This window comes from Lampetra fluviatilis, chromosome 4, assembly GCF_964198595.1.
Source record: "Lampetra fluviatilis chromosome 4, kcLamFluv1.1, whole genome shotgun sequence".
NCBI classification, from domain to species: domain Eukaryota; kingdom Metazoa; phylum Chordata; class Hyperoartia; order Petromyzontiformes; family Petromyzontidae; genus Lampetra; species Lampetra fluviatilis.
Genome location: NC_136278.1, coordinates 9,863,296 through 9,882,506, shown reverse-complemented (window position 1 = coordinate 9,882,506; position 19,211 = coordinate 9,863,296). Strand labels below are relative to the sequence as shown.

The window sequence follows — 19,211 nt, the reverse complement described above, 5'->3', positions numbered from 1 at the left end:
AGAGTGCATATGAGGTCAGCCACTCAATTGGCAATGTTTTCATTAAAATGTTGAAAAACATACTACATATGTGTGAATGTCGCATCAAAGCGCACATGAATAAAACATGTTTTGAAATAAGCAATGCTGACTCGGTGATGAGATTACCAACTGTGATAAATGAGCATTTCATTGTTAAGATGGCCAAAATGTCATCATATCATTAATGTAACGTTTTGCTTAAACATTTTCCAACTACCGATTTGCGTGATTGCCATCTACAATGTATGAGCGTGTGAATTAAATTACATTTCGCTTGCACTGAATTTTAACGAACAAAATGGAACATAAAAACGTATAAATTCCCAACAAAGCATGGAGAGATGCATACATTGAGAGACAGAGAACATGAGGATCAGAAAGCATTTGCAGGATAATGAATTAATTAAAACTGTTAAGAAAAGTGGATTTGGGCAGGATACATCGACAGCCGATGGTAAAAAAACAAGGGCCAGCAACCAAAGGCATTTTTTGAGGTATTTCGAAAAAAATGCCTCGTTGAGGCAGTGAGGCATTTTTTTCGAAATCGGTAAAAACCCTCAATATTTCCAGAGCCGCCAATGCACGTGAGCACGAGACGGTGGTCCTTTATAAATCACGTCGTGACACAGGCCTGAAAGAGCCGCATGCGGCTCCGGATTCACAGGTTGCCGACCCCTGGTCAACAAATAACGGCAGTGACACAGGGACGGATTAAGGCATGGGGGCTTTAGGGGCTACAGCCCAGGGGCCTCCGCCAGCTGGAGGGGCCTCCAGAGATGAGTGAAAAGTAATTTCATTTGTGAATGCTGAATTTTATTTGTTGTTAGCCTTGTAAAAATAAATTACAATTTTCTTTAACTTTATTTTCTTTTTGAAAATATTACTGGGGGCCTCACAAAATCTTCATCCGGCCCTGCAGTGACACGTATCCAGCGAGGGGCAGGAGCGATGAAGTCCGCTCGTGTGCAGGTTGAGGTGGACTGTTACAACGCAGGATGTGAGGGATGGTGACAGCTTGGGAGAGATCTTCATCCAGCGGATGGGCCAGGGCTAATGATGATGATGATGCACCGCTGAATTTACCAACTGAAGTGTAAAAAATACAATTGTACACTTAATTTCGTCCGGTTAGTTTGTTTACTCTAAAACACTTCCCAAGACGCACGGGTGTGCAAAGCGATAACAACACAACACCTGCGGTACCCGTGACTCCTTTTGCTTTGATCGTGTTAGGGGAACCTAACACGGCGCAATGCAGACGAGCGGCGAGTACTTTGGCGGCGTGAACCTCTCCGGGGCCTCACCGCTGAGCTGCTCCATGAAGCACACGTTGCCGTGCGTGTTGAAAGCGAGCGTGTCGGGAGTGATGCACAGGTTCCTGAAGAGCTCCGTGTGCCCGATGCTGCGCAGGGCAAGGCAGCATTCTAGACACACGGCCCACAGCTCGGTCTCGGCCAAGCAGCTGTCCCGCAGCGACAAGATGTCCGCAAGAGACACGTTCTCCTGTGCACGCGAGATGGCAGAGGTTGGACGTAAACATGAATTACCATCAGCGGCATCGTTTTCTTCGTCGTCGTTTTCGTCGTCATCATCATCATGAATCAATCGGAGTCACCATCTAAAACTGAGTTACACGTACAGGACTACAAACGTCAGAAACATGGATAGTGAACGAATAACAACATGTTCAAATTAACAAATCAGTCTGGAATTGTTTTAAATGACACATTTTCTTCACTTCTCTTTACTCTAATTAATACACATTTTGTTTCTCAGATTGAGTTCATCAATGAAAGACATGGTTGCAATTACTTTAGATTTTATTCTATTCAATAACACGTTTTTTGGGGGCGTTTTCTGAGCTATTGATTTACGTTGTTGTATGTTACCTATTACAGTTAGTCGATTGGCAGTTTGCATGTGATGGCATAAATTGTGGTCACTCCTAACCTCTTCAAATATATTTGGGCAGTGTCGAAGAGTAGGCCAAAAATACCCAAACAGTTGCAAATCACAGTTGCAGGTAATAGTTTCAGGTCACAGTTGCAAATGTGCTTGTATTTGACGAGCATGAGTTTGAGAGCATTTCTTGACAGTAAATTCACCACATTGAAAGAGGACGCAAGGGATCCATTTATAGACGCCCCACTGAATTCTAACGCTCGACTTTATTCCCTGTCGACAAGTGATTGAATGCAGGTATTGTGAAAGCGATGGCTTCATATTTTACAGAGGAACAGAGATCGCCCGTAAGGTGGTAGCAGGCATCAGGAGAGTGTTAAAATATTAAACAAGTGTATTAACTCAAAAAAGAATCATGAGTGCCATTGTGGTGAATAAAAATTATAACATAAATAGGACAATATAAGTCTGCTTATTTTGTTAAGTGAATTATGATTTGTAGATGTGTACAGGCTTTCGAATAAAATTTACTTTTCTCTTTATACAGTAATCTCTGCTTATTATATTAGAATGGGCATCTATAAATAAATCACCCTGTACACATTTAAGTGCTCATGTATAGTAATGCTAATTAGATATCACATATCCACTTTTGTATCCACATTTTACATTCAGACATTTGACGTCTTGCGTTTTTGCTTGTGAAAGCCATAAATTATAAACAGACCAGTAGGACAGTGAATGCCAAGAGTTTTAAATTAAGGCCACCTGCAGGTATTGCCTCTGCTGACCATTTAAGCAAGGTTCAGACAGCTGTCTCTGCCTCGTGTATACTGGACATAATTAGCCATCCAAGCATATTAATCCAGTGCCTCACACTTTTCAAAGGCTTCATTCGCGACCAATGTTAGTGTAATGACGACTTGACACACTTCTCTTGAGATGGCACTTCATTGAAGACGCGTTCACTTGACACCAGGCGGAGATCCCCACTGCAACAGCCCCGAGTCTCCCACGCATCCCCCCCTTATATACCAACCGAGGTCACGGCCCCCCTTCTTGATCATTCTCGTTGACTCTGGACGCTCGCTCCACCAGCAGATTCTACCATCCTCTTCAGTCACCTGACCACGCTCCCTTCTCCATCATTCCCGTAGCCACCAGTCCCTTCGCACTCACAACTGATACCCCTGTCATTACCTCCCGTGGCCACGAGCGCGTTTGCACTGTTGGCTGATTTCCCTATCATTACATCCCGTGGCCAACAGTCCCCTCACACCGCATGCAGGCTCTATTGTCATTACATTAGGATTCATAATTGATGTTTGGGTCAGAGCGCATTAGTACAATGCAAATGTTGCATCCTACACCCTCCATCTGACACAGACAAATATGTAAAGTGGTCACTGGAACAAAAGCACCACTTTTTTTTGTATCGATTCAGCACACTGGTATGTCGAAGAGCAATCAAGAATATTTAACAACTTCGACATTCATCATTATACCATTGATAAAAAGCACAATACATACGGTGCAAAAGAAGTTCAACATACATACAATAGGCCAAGCAACAGGTACCGCAACACCCATCTATTGTAATTAAGTTATTTTTAAAATATTCTACATGCATATGCAATCAATGCATGCAATTTAAAAGTTGTGAAATTTCAATTGGTTTCCAGATTCTACAAACAGGATTTACATGCATAGCTCAGCTCCACATAAATAGTTTACTGCTTTATATAACTTAATCTGGCAAGTTGAGATAAATTTGTTAATTTTATTAATGCAGAATATGAATCCATGTTTTGCATTCCTAACCATATGCTGCTCTGTACAGTTATAAAACCCAGCAACCAACATATGACTCCAGATAGACATCAAAACAGATGTATCTGGGAACCTTAACACAAGTCATCACCATGATCATCAGCCATAATCAATCGACGGATGGATGAAGGCCCCTCCCCACACTATTGCCGTCTCTCAGGGTCCATATAGCACCTGCAAACGAGGTGATTTCATCCCTCCATCTCCACAGGGGATGAAACCTCGGTTGCCTTCCATCCTTTGGCTGATATTGTCATTGTTCTTATCCACTGGCCATCATTCCTTTTGGCAACACGTCCTGCCCAAATCCACTTACTTTTTGCAACAATCAAAATTTTGTCTTAGACCTGTGTATGTTCTGTAATCCAGGTGTACCTATTTATATTTCAGTGTAATCCCAAGCATACATCTCTCTATGCTTCTTTTCATAACTGTCCATCCTCCTTTTCATCACTGCCCATGTTTCTGATATATAAGTTGTAGCAGGTAATACACATTTATTAAAAACATTCTTCTTTAGATCGTTTTTTTTTTATTTTGATTCACATAAACCAGTTCAGCTTTCCTGAAACGCTTCAACCCACTCACTCATCGGTTTCTAACTGAGGCATCATTTCACGATTGTGGTATTTTATTATTTTGTCAACAATTTAATAACGAAACTGCTCATTTTGTTCCATCAATTGGTCCTACTTCTGGACCGTCTGGTCCAGGAGTGTTCCCTGTGTTTCATGCTACTAAGGGCATCGTTTACTTATTTAAGTGTGAAATCTGGAGCTTCCTGCTCTTCAAATGAGAGACGGTCTTATTCTTACTCGACTATATGATGTTTTTGCTATTAAGGTCTACGTAAAATTCGTCTACTAATTTTAACATTTTATTTATCTATGAGGTACGTTCTACCTTTCTCCCTCTGTGCCACCACTAGTGAATTGCCAATCACCAACCTAATTTTTTCTGCCTTCATGCTCCCATTGCTCACTATGGCATATTCAATCATGTTTCTGTTGTGTTCCCTGATTTCTATTCCCATTTTTTCCCTGAATAGTTTGACAGCGAGTTTTGCGTATTCCATTATTTATTTTGTTATAGCTCACCTTTTCCTCAACGTGTATTTTGTGATTTCAGACGATTTGCTCGTTACCTTCTCTAACCTTTCGCACCACTTTAAATGCACTCTCCATTAATGACAGTTAATTCATTATCTAAAGTAATTTCTTTCCTCTAGGAATATCAATCTTTTGGGAAAATCGAGTACAAAATTCCCCTATATTTTTGTCAACCGTTTTGGTTTTACCCGTAATTAGAATTCCCTCTCTTTGACTATTTTGAAGGATAAACCTGCTTTGTGCCAGTCTGTGATCACTTATTGTGTTGAATGTATTGAGGACATAGACATCTCTTAATATAGGAATGAAAATATAAATCCCCCGTCTACCATGCAAAGACCATTCCTAGCGCTATTTGCATGTCAGACATACAATATAATACCTTAATTAAAAATGAGAGCCAGGGAGCTGAAGTATTTAAGACTCTACAAAATTTCAATCAACCATGACCATTACATTATTAAAATAGAAATCTGAGATGGCCAAATTCCTTTGTAAGGGCACCGCATACCTGAACGCAATGAATCACCAAATACTGTATATAGTGCAATCGCATCATTTATTTACATGCTTTACTATATATGCTGTCGTTATGTACTTTATTTTAAATAGCCCCTGCGATCATCACCATCATAATTGCCATCATCAGTATCAACTCCAGTGTATTTGATTTCAGAGGGTGCAAAGTTCACACACGAAGTATCGAGTTTAATTTTGTTGACAAAAGAAGCGATACCCTTTCTGGCGTAAATGGAGGTGTTAAGATGTACAAACGCAAAATAGATACAAATTACAAGGCATCTTATCGACACAACCACAAGCGCTTGAGGCAAAAAAAATCTGTAAACAAAATGTAACTGCTGAAAAAGTTACAACTTCTCAAACCTGAGCGAGTATGTTTTTATTGTCCTTGTTCTGCTCTCAGCATTTGGTCTGGCACTGGTAAAACATAAAGGAGGCCGTCTCTGTTGCAGTTTCAAGGACATTGCAGACATTCTCTAAGCATATTGGTTTGTGTTTTCGCACAAGTATGCGTGGTTGATGCAGACTTGATGCCTTGGAATTGGTGTCTATTTGGTGTCCGAACATCTTAACACCTCCTGAATAAAGCCCTTTTTCTATTATTTACTCGTTTTGATACCGGCAAAAAGGTCCATAGTTACTTAATTTAGTTTTTTGTATGTATGTACTGTGTATTGAACTGACTTCGCACCATAAATAGCCAACCGTTCTAATCAGAGGTGTGGCGGAAGGACAGCAAACTAAACATAAAAATCAGTAAAAAAATTAGTTTTCAATATAGATTTGAAAGTGCATAGTTTCAGTGGCTTCCTAATATCGGAAGGAAGAGCGTTCCAGAAGGCTACAGAGGCGCATCTGACAGCACGCAAAGCAGTGACTGTCTTTAATACACCATGTTCGCATTTTTGTAGCTTTTTATGGCTGAATCAGCTACGACAGCAATACTGTTTTATATCCATACTAGCGGAAGTACCCGGCTTTGCCCGGGTGAAAAATATATTTCTTAAAAACCTTACATATATATACACAGATACTAAGGTATTGTCAAAGCCCGGTGGGTTGTTTGTACATTTCTCCACCAACAAATATATAAGAGGCTTTCACAAGTCCAAAAAGTTGTAGAAAGTGTGGGGTAAATAGTTGATGTCGAAAGGTTTCCGAAAATTGTGGTCTCCCCCCCCCCCCCCCTCAAAAAATATCTTTACCCCTCGTAGGTATATATACTAACAACACCTTACATACAACAGAGGAAGTGGTATCTATTGACTATGTAGTAGTATCTACTGACTGTACCGTAGTATCTACTGAGCCAGTAGTAGCTACTGACTGTGTAGTAGTATTTAGTGACTGTAATAATTACTGACCATAGTAGTATTTACCAGAGGTGTGGACTCGAGTCATGTGACTTGGACTCGAGTCAGACTCGAGTCATGAATTTGATGACTTGCGACTCGACTTGGACTTGCATAACAATGACTTTGTCCCACCTATGAGATGTGGACTCGAGTCATGTGACTTGGACTCGAGTCAGACTCGAGTCATGAATTTGATGACTTGCGACTCGACTTGGACTTGCATAACAATGACTTTGTCCCACCTCTGGTATTTACTGGGCCTACAGTAGTATCTACCGACTATATACTCGTAACGACTAACTGTATAGTATCTGCTGACTCTATAGTTGTATCCACTGACTATAGTAGTAACTACAAAATCTATAGCAGTATCTACTCACTCTATAATAGTATCTACTGACTCTAGTAGCTACTCACCGTGGTAGTATGTACTGACTGTATAGTAGTATATACCAGAGGTGGGACAAAGTCATTGTTATGCAAGTCCAAGTCGAGTCGCAAGTCATCAAATTCATGACTCGAGTCTGACTCGAGTCCAAGTCACATGACTCGAGTCCACATCTCATAGGTGGGACAAAGTCATTGTTATGCAAGTCCAAGTCGAGTCGCAAGTCATCAAATTCATGACTCGAGTCTGACTCGAGTCCAAGTCACATGACTCGAGTCCACACCTCTGGTATATACTGACTGTAGCAGTATTGACTGACTGTAGCGGTATATACTGACTGTTTTAGTATTTACTATAGCGGTATCTACCAACTCGATAGCAGTATCTACTATCGCTACAGCAGTGTATACCGACTGAGGTCGTACCTGCTATCACTACAGCAGTGCATACTGCTGTGTTGGTACCTGTGAAGTATTGGAAAATGACGGCAGGAAACTCCTTGACGGGAACACACTTCTTTTATTAAATCTTGACTTGTAACAATACAACGCGTGGCCTCTCTTCTTCACAATGCGCTTCTCTTGACTCTGGATTCTGTGCTGCTGGCTCTCTGTGCCTCGTGTAGACTCCGCGCCTCGGCTACACTCCTCTCTCGCCTCGTGTAGACTCTGCGCCTCTGCTACACTCTCCACTCGCCTCGTGTAGACTTTGCATCTCTCTCTCTGGCTACACCGTACGCATACTCGGCTCGTGTAGACCTTCCTCTCTCTCTGGCTACACCGTATGCATACTCGGCTCGTGTAGACCGTTCTCTCTCGCTGGCTACACACTATACATTACTCAGCTCGTGTAGACCGTTCTCTCTCGCTGGCTACACACTATACATTACTCAGCTCGTGTAGACCGTTCTCTCTCGCTGGGTACACACTATACATTACTCAGCTCGTGTAGACCGTTCTCTCTCGCTGGCTACACACTTATACCTTACTCTCCTCTACTCTCCATTACTCTCCATTACTCTCCTCTCCGGGCTCTATCTCTGCACCTTCGTCTTCATTCTTAGATGGTTCCACTTCTGCCCCTGCTCCTCTGTGCATCACCTTATATACCCCTTCTTCCCGGGAGGCGGAGCGGATGCGGACCTCAACGTCGGCACCGCTCCTCAGTTACCCAATCCCCACGCGCTATCCCTACGATCCGGTTCCGCTCAGCGCGTGTTTCCACTCCCCGACCAATCACACCGCGCTGCTACCCGATCACTCCCTCTGGGCGCGTCACCGGCACACAGCCAATCAGCAGCACTACCCCCACCCGCGCACTGACGCCTGCTCCTCCCCGTCAGCGCGCGTCACCACACACACACCCGTACATACGCGCTGGCACACGACATATACACCCAGCGCGTATCACCACTACATCACCCCCTCCCACATAGCTCGCAGCCGGCCCGGCTGCTAACAACAACCAACCGCGACGATAAAACGACAACCAACAAAAAAAACCCCGTAACCCCCCGAGTGTGCCCCGTAACATAACACAACAACAACAACAACAAGAATAACTATGTACAGATTGACAATGAACCCGAAAAGTCAACAATAACACGATACGAGCAAATTCGAAACGAACACGCCCCACGTCCCTGCGACTACACGCAGTGACGAGGCGCTCCAACTGCACCGACTCCTCACGAGGCAGGTCATGCAAAGTAGCACGACCTGGCGCGAGTCCGTCTGGCTGGTCCATCGTATGGGGCGGGACACTGACGACCGTCCGGCGGTTCCGGCTGCTCCAGACGGCGCGGAACGGGCCTGAAAGGGCCGGCCCCGCCGCGGAGATCCGGCCGCCGGTGATCGGCAGCTGTCAGTTCCGAGACACCGGGGATTGTAGAGATGACTTGGGCTCTCGGTCGTCGTCCAGCCGAGCTCCCATGGCGCGCTGCCGCGGAGCGCGGCACCCGGACGCCACGTGGCCCCGGAGGCCGCAGTTATAGCACGTGACGAGGGTCGGAGTAGATCTTGATTGCTCCGACTTTCGGCCCGATCGCAGAGGCGACCGGGCCCCCGGCCTCCAGTCCCCTGGTCGTCCCGTGGCGAACGCCTCCTCTCGTGGGCTGACGACTTGGGGTTCGGCGACCACCAAACCCGGGGCTGCGACGACAGCAGCGTTGCAACCAACGCCTTGCTTCCGTTGTAGGGCCTCGTGCGCTTGAATACTCGTGGCGACTCTCAAAGAAGAAATATCAATCTCGTCAGCTGCGTTGATAGGGACCCCCAGGTCCTGCGCCAACTTGAGCAGCTGCTCCAAAACCATCGCGTCTTGGCCCTCCTTGTCCATCCGAGGGAACGCAGCATCAGCAAGAGCCAGCAACGCCGTGCGATAGGCCAGCGCGGTCTCCGTGGCCGCTTTCCGTCTTGCGTAGAACTGATGGCGGCACGTAGAGAGAGGCCCGTAGACCCTGGCCAACAAACCCAGTGCATCCTTCAGCGTGGAGCGGTCCGACTTCCGTGCAGCCCTGAAGGCCGCGAGCGCATCGTCGTCCAGCATGGCGGGCAATGCCCGCAGCGCCGTAGCATCGGACCACGCTGACATCTCTTGATGCGCCAAAAACCTTCGCTGAAATTGGCCCCAGTCTCCGCCTTCCGCCTTGAAGGCTGACAACGTGGGCAGGCGCTGCTGAAAAATGAAGTCATCCGCCTCGTGGTTCCTCTCCGCCTGTCCGTCGGTGTCTAAGATGGCGGCTCCAGCAGCAGACGTAAGATGGCGGACCCCCTCGCGCGCTGATGACGTCGATGCGCGCGCTTGGGAACCCACCACCACGTGGCGCTCGCCGTTCCCGCCAAAAGTAGGCCCAGGCGCAATGGCGGGAATCCCCCATTCGTTTTGGCGGGAATCTGCGGGGCGACCTTGTAAAATGTCCCCCAGCGTCCCCGCTCCTCCCGACGAGCTGATCTCCGCCAAGATGGACGCGGCGGCGAGCAGCAGCTCCGCCAGTCGGGAGTGCGCCTCACGAAGCCCGGCGTCTGTCCCCGGTCGCTCGGCCGGCGCCGTCGACGGACCCTGCAGCGTGGGCAAGTCCTCTTCCTCACCCCCCGCCACCAGCGGCCCCGAGTCGTCCAGGTCTTCCTCGCGGTCAATCCCGTGGGTCCTACGGGTCTTCCTCGTCTCCATACTTGGAAGCCCGTTTCACTTCTGACGCCAGATGAAGTATTGGAAAATGACGGCAGGAAACTCCTTGACGGGAACACACTTCTTTTATTAAATCTTGACTTGTAACAATACAACGCGTGGCCTCTCTTCTTCACAATGCGCTTCTCTTGACTCTGGATTCTGTGCTGCTGGCTCTCTGTGCCTCGTGTAGACTCCGCGCCTCGGCTACACTCCTCTCTCGCCTCGTGTAGACTCTGCGCCTCTGCTACACTCTCCACTCGCCTCGTGTAGACTTTGCATCTCTCTCTCTGGCTACACCGTACGCATACTCGGCTCGTGTAGACCTTCCTCTCTCTCTGGCTACACCGTATGCATACTCGGCTCGTGTAGACCGTTCTCTCTCGGTGGCTACACACTATACATTACTCAGCTCGTGTAGACCGTTCTCTCTCGCTGGCTACACACTATACATTACTCAGCTCGTGTAGACCGTTCTCTCTCGCTGGCTACACACTATACATTACTCAGCTCGTGTAGACCGTTCTCTCTCGCTGGCTACACACTTATACCTTACTCTCCTCTACTCTCCATTACTCTCCATTACTCTCCTCTCCGGGCTCTATCTCTGCACCTTCGTCTTCATTCTTAGATGGTTCCACTTCTGCCCCTGCTCCTCTGTGCATCACCTTATATACCCCTTCTTCCCGGGAGGCGGAGCGGATGCGGACCTCAACGTCGGCACCGCTCCTCAGTTACCCAATCCCCACGCGCTATCCCTACGATCCGGTTCCGCTCAGCGCGTGTTTCCACTCCCCGACCAATCACACCGCGCTGCTACCCGATCACTCCCTCTGGGCGCGTCACCGGCACACAGCCAATCAGCAGCACTACCCCCACCCGCGCACTGACGCCTGCTCCTCCCCGTCAGCGCGCGTCACCACACACACACCCGTACATACGCGCTGGCACACGACATATACACCCAGCGCGTATCACCACTACACCTGTTATGATGACAGCAGTGCACATTGTGGTGGAACCTGCTATGATTACAGCAGTGCATACTGCTGTGGTGGTATCTGCTATGATAAGAGGAGTACATATTGTGGTGGTGGTACCTGGTATGATAACAGCAGTAGATACCGAGTGTGGTGGCACCTGCTATGACGACAGCAGTACATACTGTGGTGGTACCTGCTATGATGACAGCAGTACATTCTGTGGTGGTGGTACCTGCTATGATTACAGCAGTGCATATTGACTGTACTCATCATTCACCCTCACCATTCACCACTCACAACTCACCCTTACCACTCATCCTCACCACTCACCACTCCCACTCACTATTCACCATTCACCCTCACAACTCACCACTCACCAATCTCCCTCACCAATCTCCCTCACCAATCTCCCTCACCACTCACCCTCACCACTAACCCTCACCACTAACCCTCACCACTCTCCCTCACCACTCTCCCTCACCACTCTCCCTCACCCCTCACTCTCACCATTCACCCTCACCATTCAGCCTCACCACTCACCCTCACCACTCACCATCACAACCACCACTCACCCTCACCACACAACCTCACCCTCACTACTCACCATTCATCCTCACCAATCACCACTGACCAATCACCACTCACCACTCTACACTAACCCTCACCACTCAACCTCACCACTCACCCTCAAAACTAACCACTCTCTCATCACTCACCCTCACCACTCAGCACTCACCCTCACCACTCACCCTCACCACTCACGCTCACCACTCACCCCTCACCCCTCACCACTCACAACCGCCACTCACCCTCACCACTCACGCTCACCACTCACCCTCACAACAACCACTCACCCTCACCGCTCACCACTCACCCTGACCACTCACCACTCATCCTCACCAATCACACCCTCACCAATCACCACTCACCCGCACTGCTCACCCTCACCACTCACCGCTCACCCTCACCACTCACTAATCACCACTCATAACCGCCACTCACCCTCACCACTCACCCTCACCACTCACCCTCACTACTCACCACTCATCCTCACCAATCACACCCTCAACAATCACCACTCACCCTCACCACTCACGCTCACCACTCACCCTCACCACTCACTCTCACCACTCACCCCTCACTAATCACCACTCACAACCGCCACTCACCCTCCCCACTCACCCTCACTACTCACCACTCATCCTCACCAATCACACCCTCACCAATCACCACTCACCCTCACCACTTGCCACCCACCCTCACCACTCACCATTCACCCTCACCATTCACCCTCACCACTCTCCCTCACCACTCTCCCTCACCACTCACCAGTCATGCTCACCACTCACCATCACTACTCACCACTCACCCTCAACACTCACCCTCACCGCTCACCACTCACCCTCACCACTCACCCTGACCACTCACCACTCATCCTCACCAATCACACCCTCACCAATCACCACTCACCCTCACTGCTCACCCTCACTGCTCACCCTCACCACTCACCCTCACCACTCACGCTCACCCTCACCACTCACCCCTCACTAATCACCACTCACAACCGCCACTCACCCTCACCACTCACTCTTACCACTCACCCTCACAACAACCACTCACCCTCACTACTCACCCTCACCACTTATCCTCACCAATCACCACTCACCCTCACCACTCATCCTCACCAATCACCACTCACCCTCACCACTCACCCTCACCACTCACTACTCACCCTCACCACTCACCCTCACCATTCACCCTCACCACTCACCCTCACCATTCACCCTCACCACTCACCCTCACCATTCACCCTCACCACTCTCCCTCACCACTCTCCCTCACCACTTTCCCTCACCACTCACCCTCACCACTAACCAGTCACACTCACCACTCACCCTCACTACTCACCACTCACCCTCAACACTCACCCTCGCCGCTCACCACTCACCCTCACCACTCACCCTGACCACTCACCACTCATCCTCACCAATCACACCCTCACCAATCACCACTCACCCTCACTGCTCACCCTCACTGCTCACCCTCACCACTCACCCTCATCACTCACGCTCACCACTCACCCTCACCCCTCACTAATCACCACTCACAACCGCCACTCACCCTCACCACTCACCCTCACCACTCACCACTCATTCTCACCAATCACACCCTCAACAATCACCACTCACCCTCACCACTCACCCTCACCAATCACACCCTCACCACTCACCCTCACCAATCACCACTCTCCCTCACCAATCACCACTCTCCCTCACCACTCTCCCTCACCACTCTCCCTCACCACTCTTCCTCAACACTCACCCTCACCAGTCACGCTCACCACTCACGCTCACCACTCATCCTCACTACTCACCCTAACCACTCACCACTCACCCTCAACACTTACCCTCACCACCACCACTCACCCTATTCCCGTTTTAAAAACTTACTTACGTGTCGCCAAGTATGCTTGAGGGTGATTGGTGATTGGTGAGGGAGAGTGGTGAGGGTAAGTAGTGAGGAATAGTGGTGAGGGTGAGTTGTGAGGGTAAGTGGTGAGGGTGAGTGTGAGTGGTGAGTGGTCAGTGATAGTGAGTGGTGAGTGATAGTGAGTGTTGAGGGTGAGTGGTGATGGTGAGTGAGGGAGAGTGGTGAGGTAGAGTGGTGAAGGTGTAAATATTTTTACCTATGATGACAGCAGTACATGCTGACGTTTTGTATGTTAAATGTAAAAGCTAAATGTGTGAATGTGTGTGGGAAATGTTAAGCAAACGTGGCATGAATAAGGCGATTCTAAAGGAATCTACAACCTTCAATGATTCATTTGCACGATTCAAAGAATCGATTCCTGGCGCGTAAGAGGTTTCCATATTTAATTACAGAGTTTTATTTTCATTGGTATGTTATGTTTTAAAGTTTTCAGGAGTTTTTAATTATATTTTTGCCCCGGTCAACGCCAGATATTTCCCATTTGTAGCAGTTTACATCGACTCTATAACAAACTTATATTTAACAGGAACAGGGCGATTATAAATGAATCTACAACCTTCGATTCCTTTTCGCGATTCAGAGAATCGATTCTTGGCGCGGTCGGGTTTAGAATTTTAATTACACAGTTGTATTTTCATTGGTATGTTATGTTTTAAAGTTTTCAGAAGATTTTAAATGTATTTTTCCCCCGGGCAACGCTGGGTATATCGAGTTTATACCACAAAGTCGTCACCTGACACGTGTGGGGTGTCGAGGCCTAGTACCGTGCAGAGCCTCCGGCCTCGCCTAGATTGCCCACTCGGCTGAGGCTGGGTACTGGGGCCGTTACCCCCCCCCCCCCCCGCGCTACAATAATACTGTCTAATCGCTATAATTTTATTATCTACCGACCCTATAATAGTAATTGCACACATTGGGGTGGGGGGGGGATTGAAGAGGACGTGAAACTTTGATGAATTTACCTCAGAGTCGCGTGTTAATGCGTGCGCATATTTTTTACGGGAATTAAAAATGGCGTCCACCCCGCAGCGACAGCTTTGCTGCCCGTTGCCAGGGGCCAACCGCCCGTTGCCAGGGGCAACCGCCTTATCGTATGCGCAACGGCGTGCTTCCTTACATGCTGGTCGGCAATAGTAAATAAATAAATAAAGAGAAATCGCACTAAATAGATAATCGGTCCGATTTAAAGTTTAGAGACAAAAAATCGGAAATGCCTAAGTTTACCGCGGGGCCGGGGGCGTGCCCACTTGCAAAATTTAATCTCGGCGAACCCCACGGTCCGAGAGCTACATCCCCCGGAAGAGAGCGTACGCAGACGGACAGACGGACGGACAGACAGACAGACAGACAAAAAATGAATTATATAGGTTAGATAGTAGTAGCGGTAAATATGTGCAAACCAATTGCTCAACCCAGATATAAAATCTAGGCTCTACATGTTGACGTCGGAATTGGCCTGCATCAACCCTCTTAGCCACAGAGCCACCCTATTAATTTGAAATTTAAAATAATTTTCCTGATATGAGTCATGGGCATTGCAATGCTGTAAATCATGCAGTCTTTAATTCACAGCAGGAAAGTACATACTCCAGCAGTGAAAGTAAAGCAGAGTTTAATGTATTATTTTTTCTCCAATTATATTCCAATTATGCCATTGGCATCTTGTCATTAGACAAAGAAATTCCATCCAAAACTTTGGAGCTAGCAGAGCATCACCCTGTGGTGGAAAATTGCCTCGTAAAATTATATCACAGAACTGCTCCTGTAGTCACTTCAACAGACCAATTTATTCCAAAAAGTACAACACCGTTTAATGCCCTTAGGATATTGTTTGTTGCAAGCCTATCAAACCATGAATTCCATATACACGAGAAGCCTTTTCAAATCACAGGAGGCTGAAATCCACATTTGAACCCATTGTCTCAGCAGTGCTCCTGAGTCCTGAGCCATCTGCCACCTCAAAAACTAAACAGCTCTTAAGAATCGTATATAGTCCATAACATGGGTGCACTGTGGAATACTTAAAACGTTCCACTTGGTAATTGATATTTATGAATGGTGTGCAATAAATATATACACAAACACAAGCGTCAATTCCCAAGTCAAAATGTCACTACTGTATATACAACACAGGTAAAAAAGAAAAATCTGGTATTTCACCTTTTATGCGACGTGCATATGGTATAATCAAGTGCAAGACTCAAGACAAATCCATTAATGTTCAATTTTTACATTACATGATTTAGTAACCTCGGATTTATCCAAAAGATAGCCCTAGTTTTAGAAACAGAAATGATCATTTACATTTTACTGAAACAAAATATACAAGTATCGATGCACTTTCAATACACTACTGCTCATGGAGAGGTGTCCCAGTGGTTAGTACTATATTCCATTAAAAACCTGGTCATCTGAGTTGGATTTGTGGCCATGGCTAACATCCCAGTAGTTCGTGATACATAAACTGGTCCTGAGCCCCCTGCCTTGACCAACCAGCTTTGACCACTGAGATGATGCATGGTCAAAACCACCCGAGACTGTCACAGCGTGGGGAGATCTTAATCCAGGATTTACTTAACAAAGAGCTGTAAAAATATCATTGACATTTTGTAGTCTATAATTATATGCCGTATTGACATTGATACAGCATATTCATTTCCTAACCTCAACAATGCACCACGCCACCGATTAAAGTCCCAAACTGGCTTCTGGGATTGCGCCGCTATCACCATCCTTGTATCTCACCCCAACAGAGTGGAATAATGCGGATGTCCTGAATAAACACCTCACTCAAACATCACACATACTGGCGTTCACATTCCTCCTCGAAGACACGGGTGTAAACCATCCACCGCATCACAACATCAAAAGGCCGCCACATATATAGCCTTCGTGAATGGAAGATTAAATGCAAGCCACCGTGTGACTGTGGCCATGCAACACAAACGATGAACCACGTGTAAAAAACCTACACTCCTTGAATGGAGGAATATCCAAAACTACACAAACTCTGTCTTGAAGCCCTCTTCGTGGCTAGCAGACCTCGATATTGGCAGTGAGCTCCTTGCGCCTATTACCATTACACAAGAAGATAATTTATTTCCCAAATGAGTATACTGTATTTAACGGAAGAAAGGAATACCAAGTAAATAAACCACAATTTTCAATAGAAATAGCTTCATAACACTTCACTGCAGTGTAATGATTTCTGCTGAAATTCCATGAATGTTAAGCTTCGCAATGGAAGGAAACATATTTTACAGTTGTTTTCATAATACATGATTATATTTTCAAGCGGCTATGTAAGGTCAAATTTAAAAGGAATACTGTACAGCTGTTCGTGATTCATTATGAATAGCATGTAAGGACAAACACAATGTATTCATTTTTCTTCTATCCATCCTCAGACATGTCAAATGTCATTCTCTGTTCCAATGTTACATTTAGATAGATAAACACACACACACACACGCACGCACCCTCTCTCATGCGTGCAGACATATTATACTTGCGGGAAGTACCCGGCGTTGCCCAGGCGAAAAAGACAGACACACACATCGACTTACACACACTTACAAAGACATTGACCCATACACACAAACACATCCACTTACACACATATGGACTCACACACACATAGCGACTTTAGATATACACACACATAGAGTTACACACACATATGGACGTACACACATACAGCAACTCACACACTAACATCGACTCACACACACATACATAGACTCACACGCACATTGACCTACACACACACATGGACTTACACACACATCGACTAACACACACACATACATTGACTCACATACATATTGCCCTACACACACTCATCGACTCGCACACACATAGACTTACTCACACACATCGACTCACACACACATATGGACTTACACACACATATGAACTTACACACATCGACGTACACACACAAATTGACTGACACACATAGACACACAAACACACATCGACTCACACACGCACATAGAACCACACACACACATCGAGTGACATGCAGACACACTGACGTACACACACACAGCGACTCTCACACACACATGGACTGACACACACACATGGACTGACACATACACTTGGACTTACACACACACATCGACGTACACACACACATTGACTTACACACACACATGGAGCCACACTCACATATGGACATTCACACACACATACATCAGCTCACACACATCAATTTAGGCGCACACACAATGTATTTTTTATTTTAACTTACACACACAGATCGACTCACAAACACACATGGACCTACACACACACACACAAAGAAATGGACTTACACATTCACATGGAGCCATGCACACACATCGACTAACACACACACACATCGATTCACACACACACACATAGACTCACACACACATCAACTCACACACACACATGGACTGACACACACAAATGGACTAAAACACACACATAAATATAACCAAAATGTACTAACTACATTTTAAAATATAAGTTGTCTACACACACAGACCACGCACACACATTGACTAACAAACACAAATCAACTGACACGCACATATCGATTCACACACACATTAATGGACTCACACTCACACATGGACTTAGACACACACATTATTAAAAAATTTAGTAACCCAATTGTTAAATGAGTTGTGTACACACACACACCACGCAGACACATTCACTAAAACACACACATGGACCGTCACACAGACATATCAACTCACGCAAACACACATCTACTCGCACACACATGTCGACTGATACACACACACGGACGTAGACACACACATCGTGGCAGACACACACATGGACTCACACGCACACAAAGACTTATACACAATTATAAACATATAAATAATTGCCAAGTACATTTAGAAATATTAGTTGTCAGCACACAAACAAAAATATTGTAATATTTGAAAGGTTATTATTCAAATAATAGGTATCTATATACATGAGTTTCGCGAAAGAAGCAAGGAATTGAAATATTAGTTTTCTGCACACAAACATTACTAATGTAATATTTTCAAGGTGATTATTTAAATAATAGGTTTCTATCAACGTGAGTTGAGCAAAAGAAGCAAGAAAATTGTAATTAACATTGCCGTGGTGAGGCCTAGTCCCGTGCAGAGCCCCCGGCCTCGCTAAGATTGACCAGCAGGCCGAGGTTGCACCTTGGCAAGCTGGGGGCTGGGCCGCTACCCCGCCCCCCCCCACACCATCCCCCCACCCACGCTACAATAATACTATCTAAGCGCTATAATATTAATATCTACGGACTCTACAGTAGTAACTGCATGCATCGGGGTGGGAGGGGGGGAAACAGCACACTGTGAATAATTTACCTGAGCGTTGTGTTTTTATAGCATTTTGAATGCGAAATAAAATTTCCCCCTCACCCCCACTGAACGCGTGTAACTTGGCAGGGGCCATG

At 46.4% G+C, this 19,211-nt stretch overlaps 1 protein-coding gene across 3 annotated transcripts in view; it reads right to left on the bottom strand.

Annotated features, from left to right (window-relative positions):
- KNDC1 (kinase non-catalytic C-lobe domain containing 1) overlaps window positions 1-19,211 on the bottom strand; it is a 128,034-nt gene that overhangs the window by 74,963 nt on the left and 33,860 nt on the right. For all 3 annotated transcript variants that reach the window (XM_078855522.1, XM_078855524.1, XM_078855523.1), the window contains one exon: window positions 1,326-1,524. In XM_078855522.1, coding sequence (XP_078711648.1) covers window positions 1,326-1,524 — 199 coding nt within the window. The remainder of the gene's footprint in view (window positions 1-1,325; window positions 1,525-19,211) is intronic.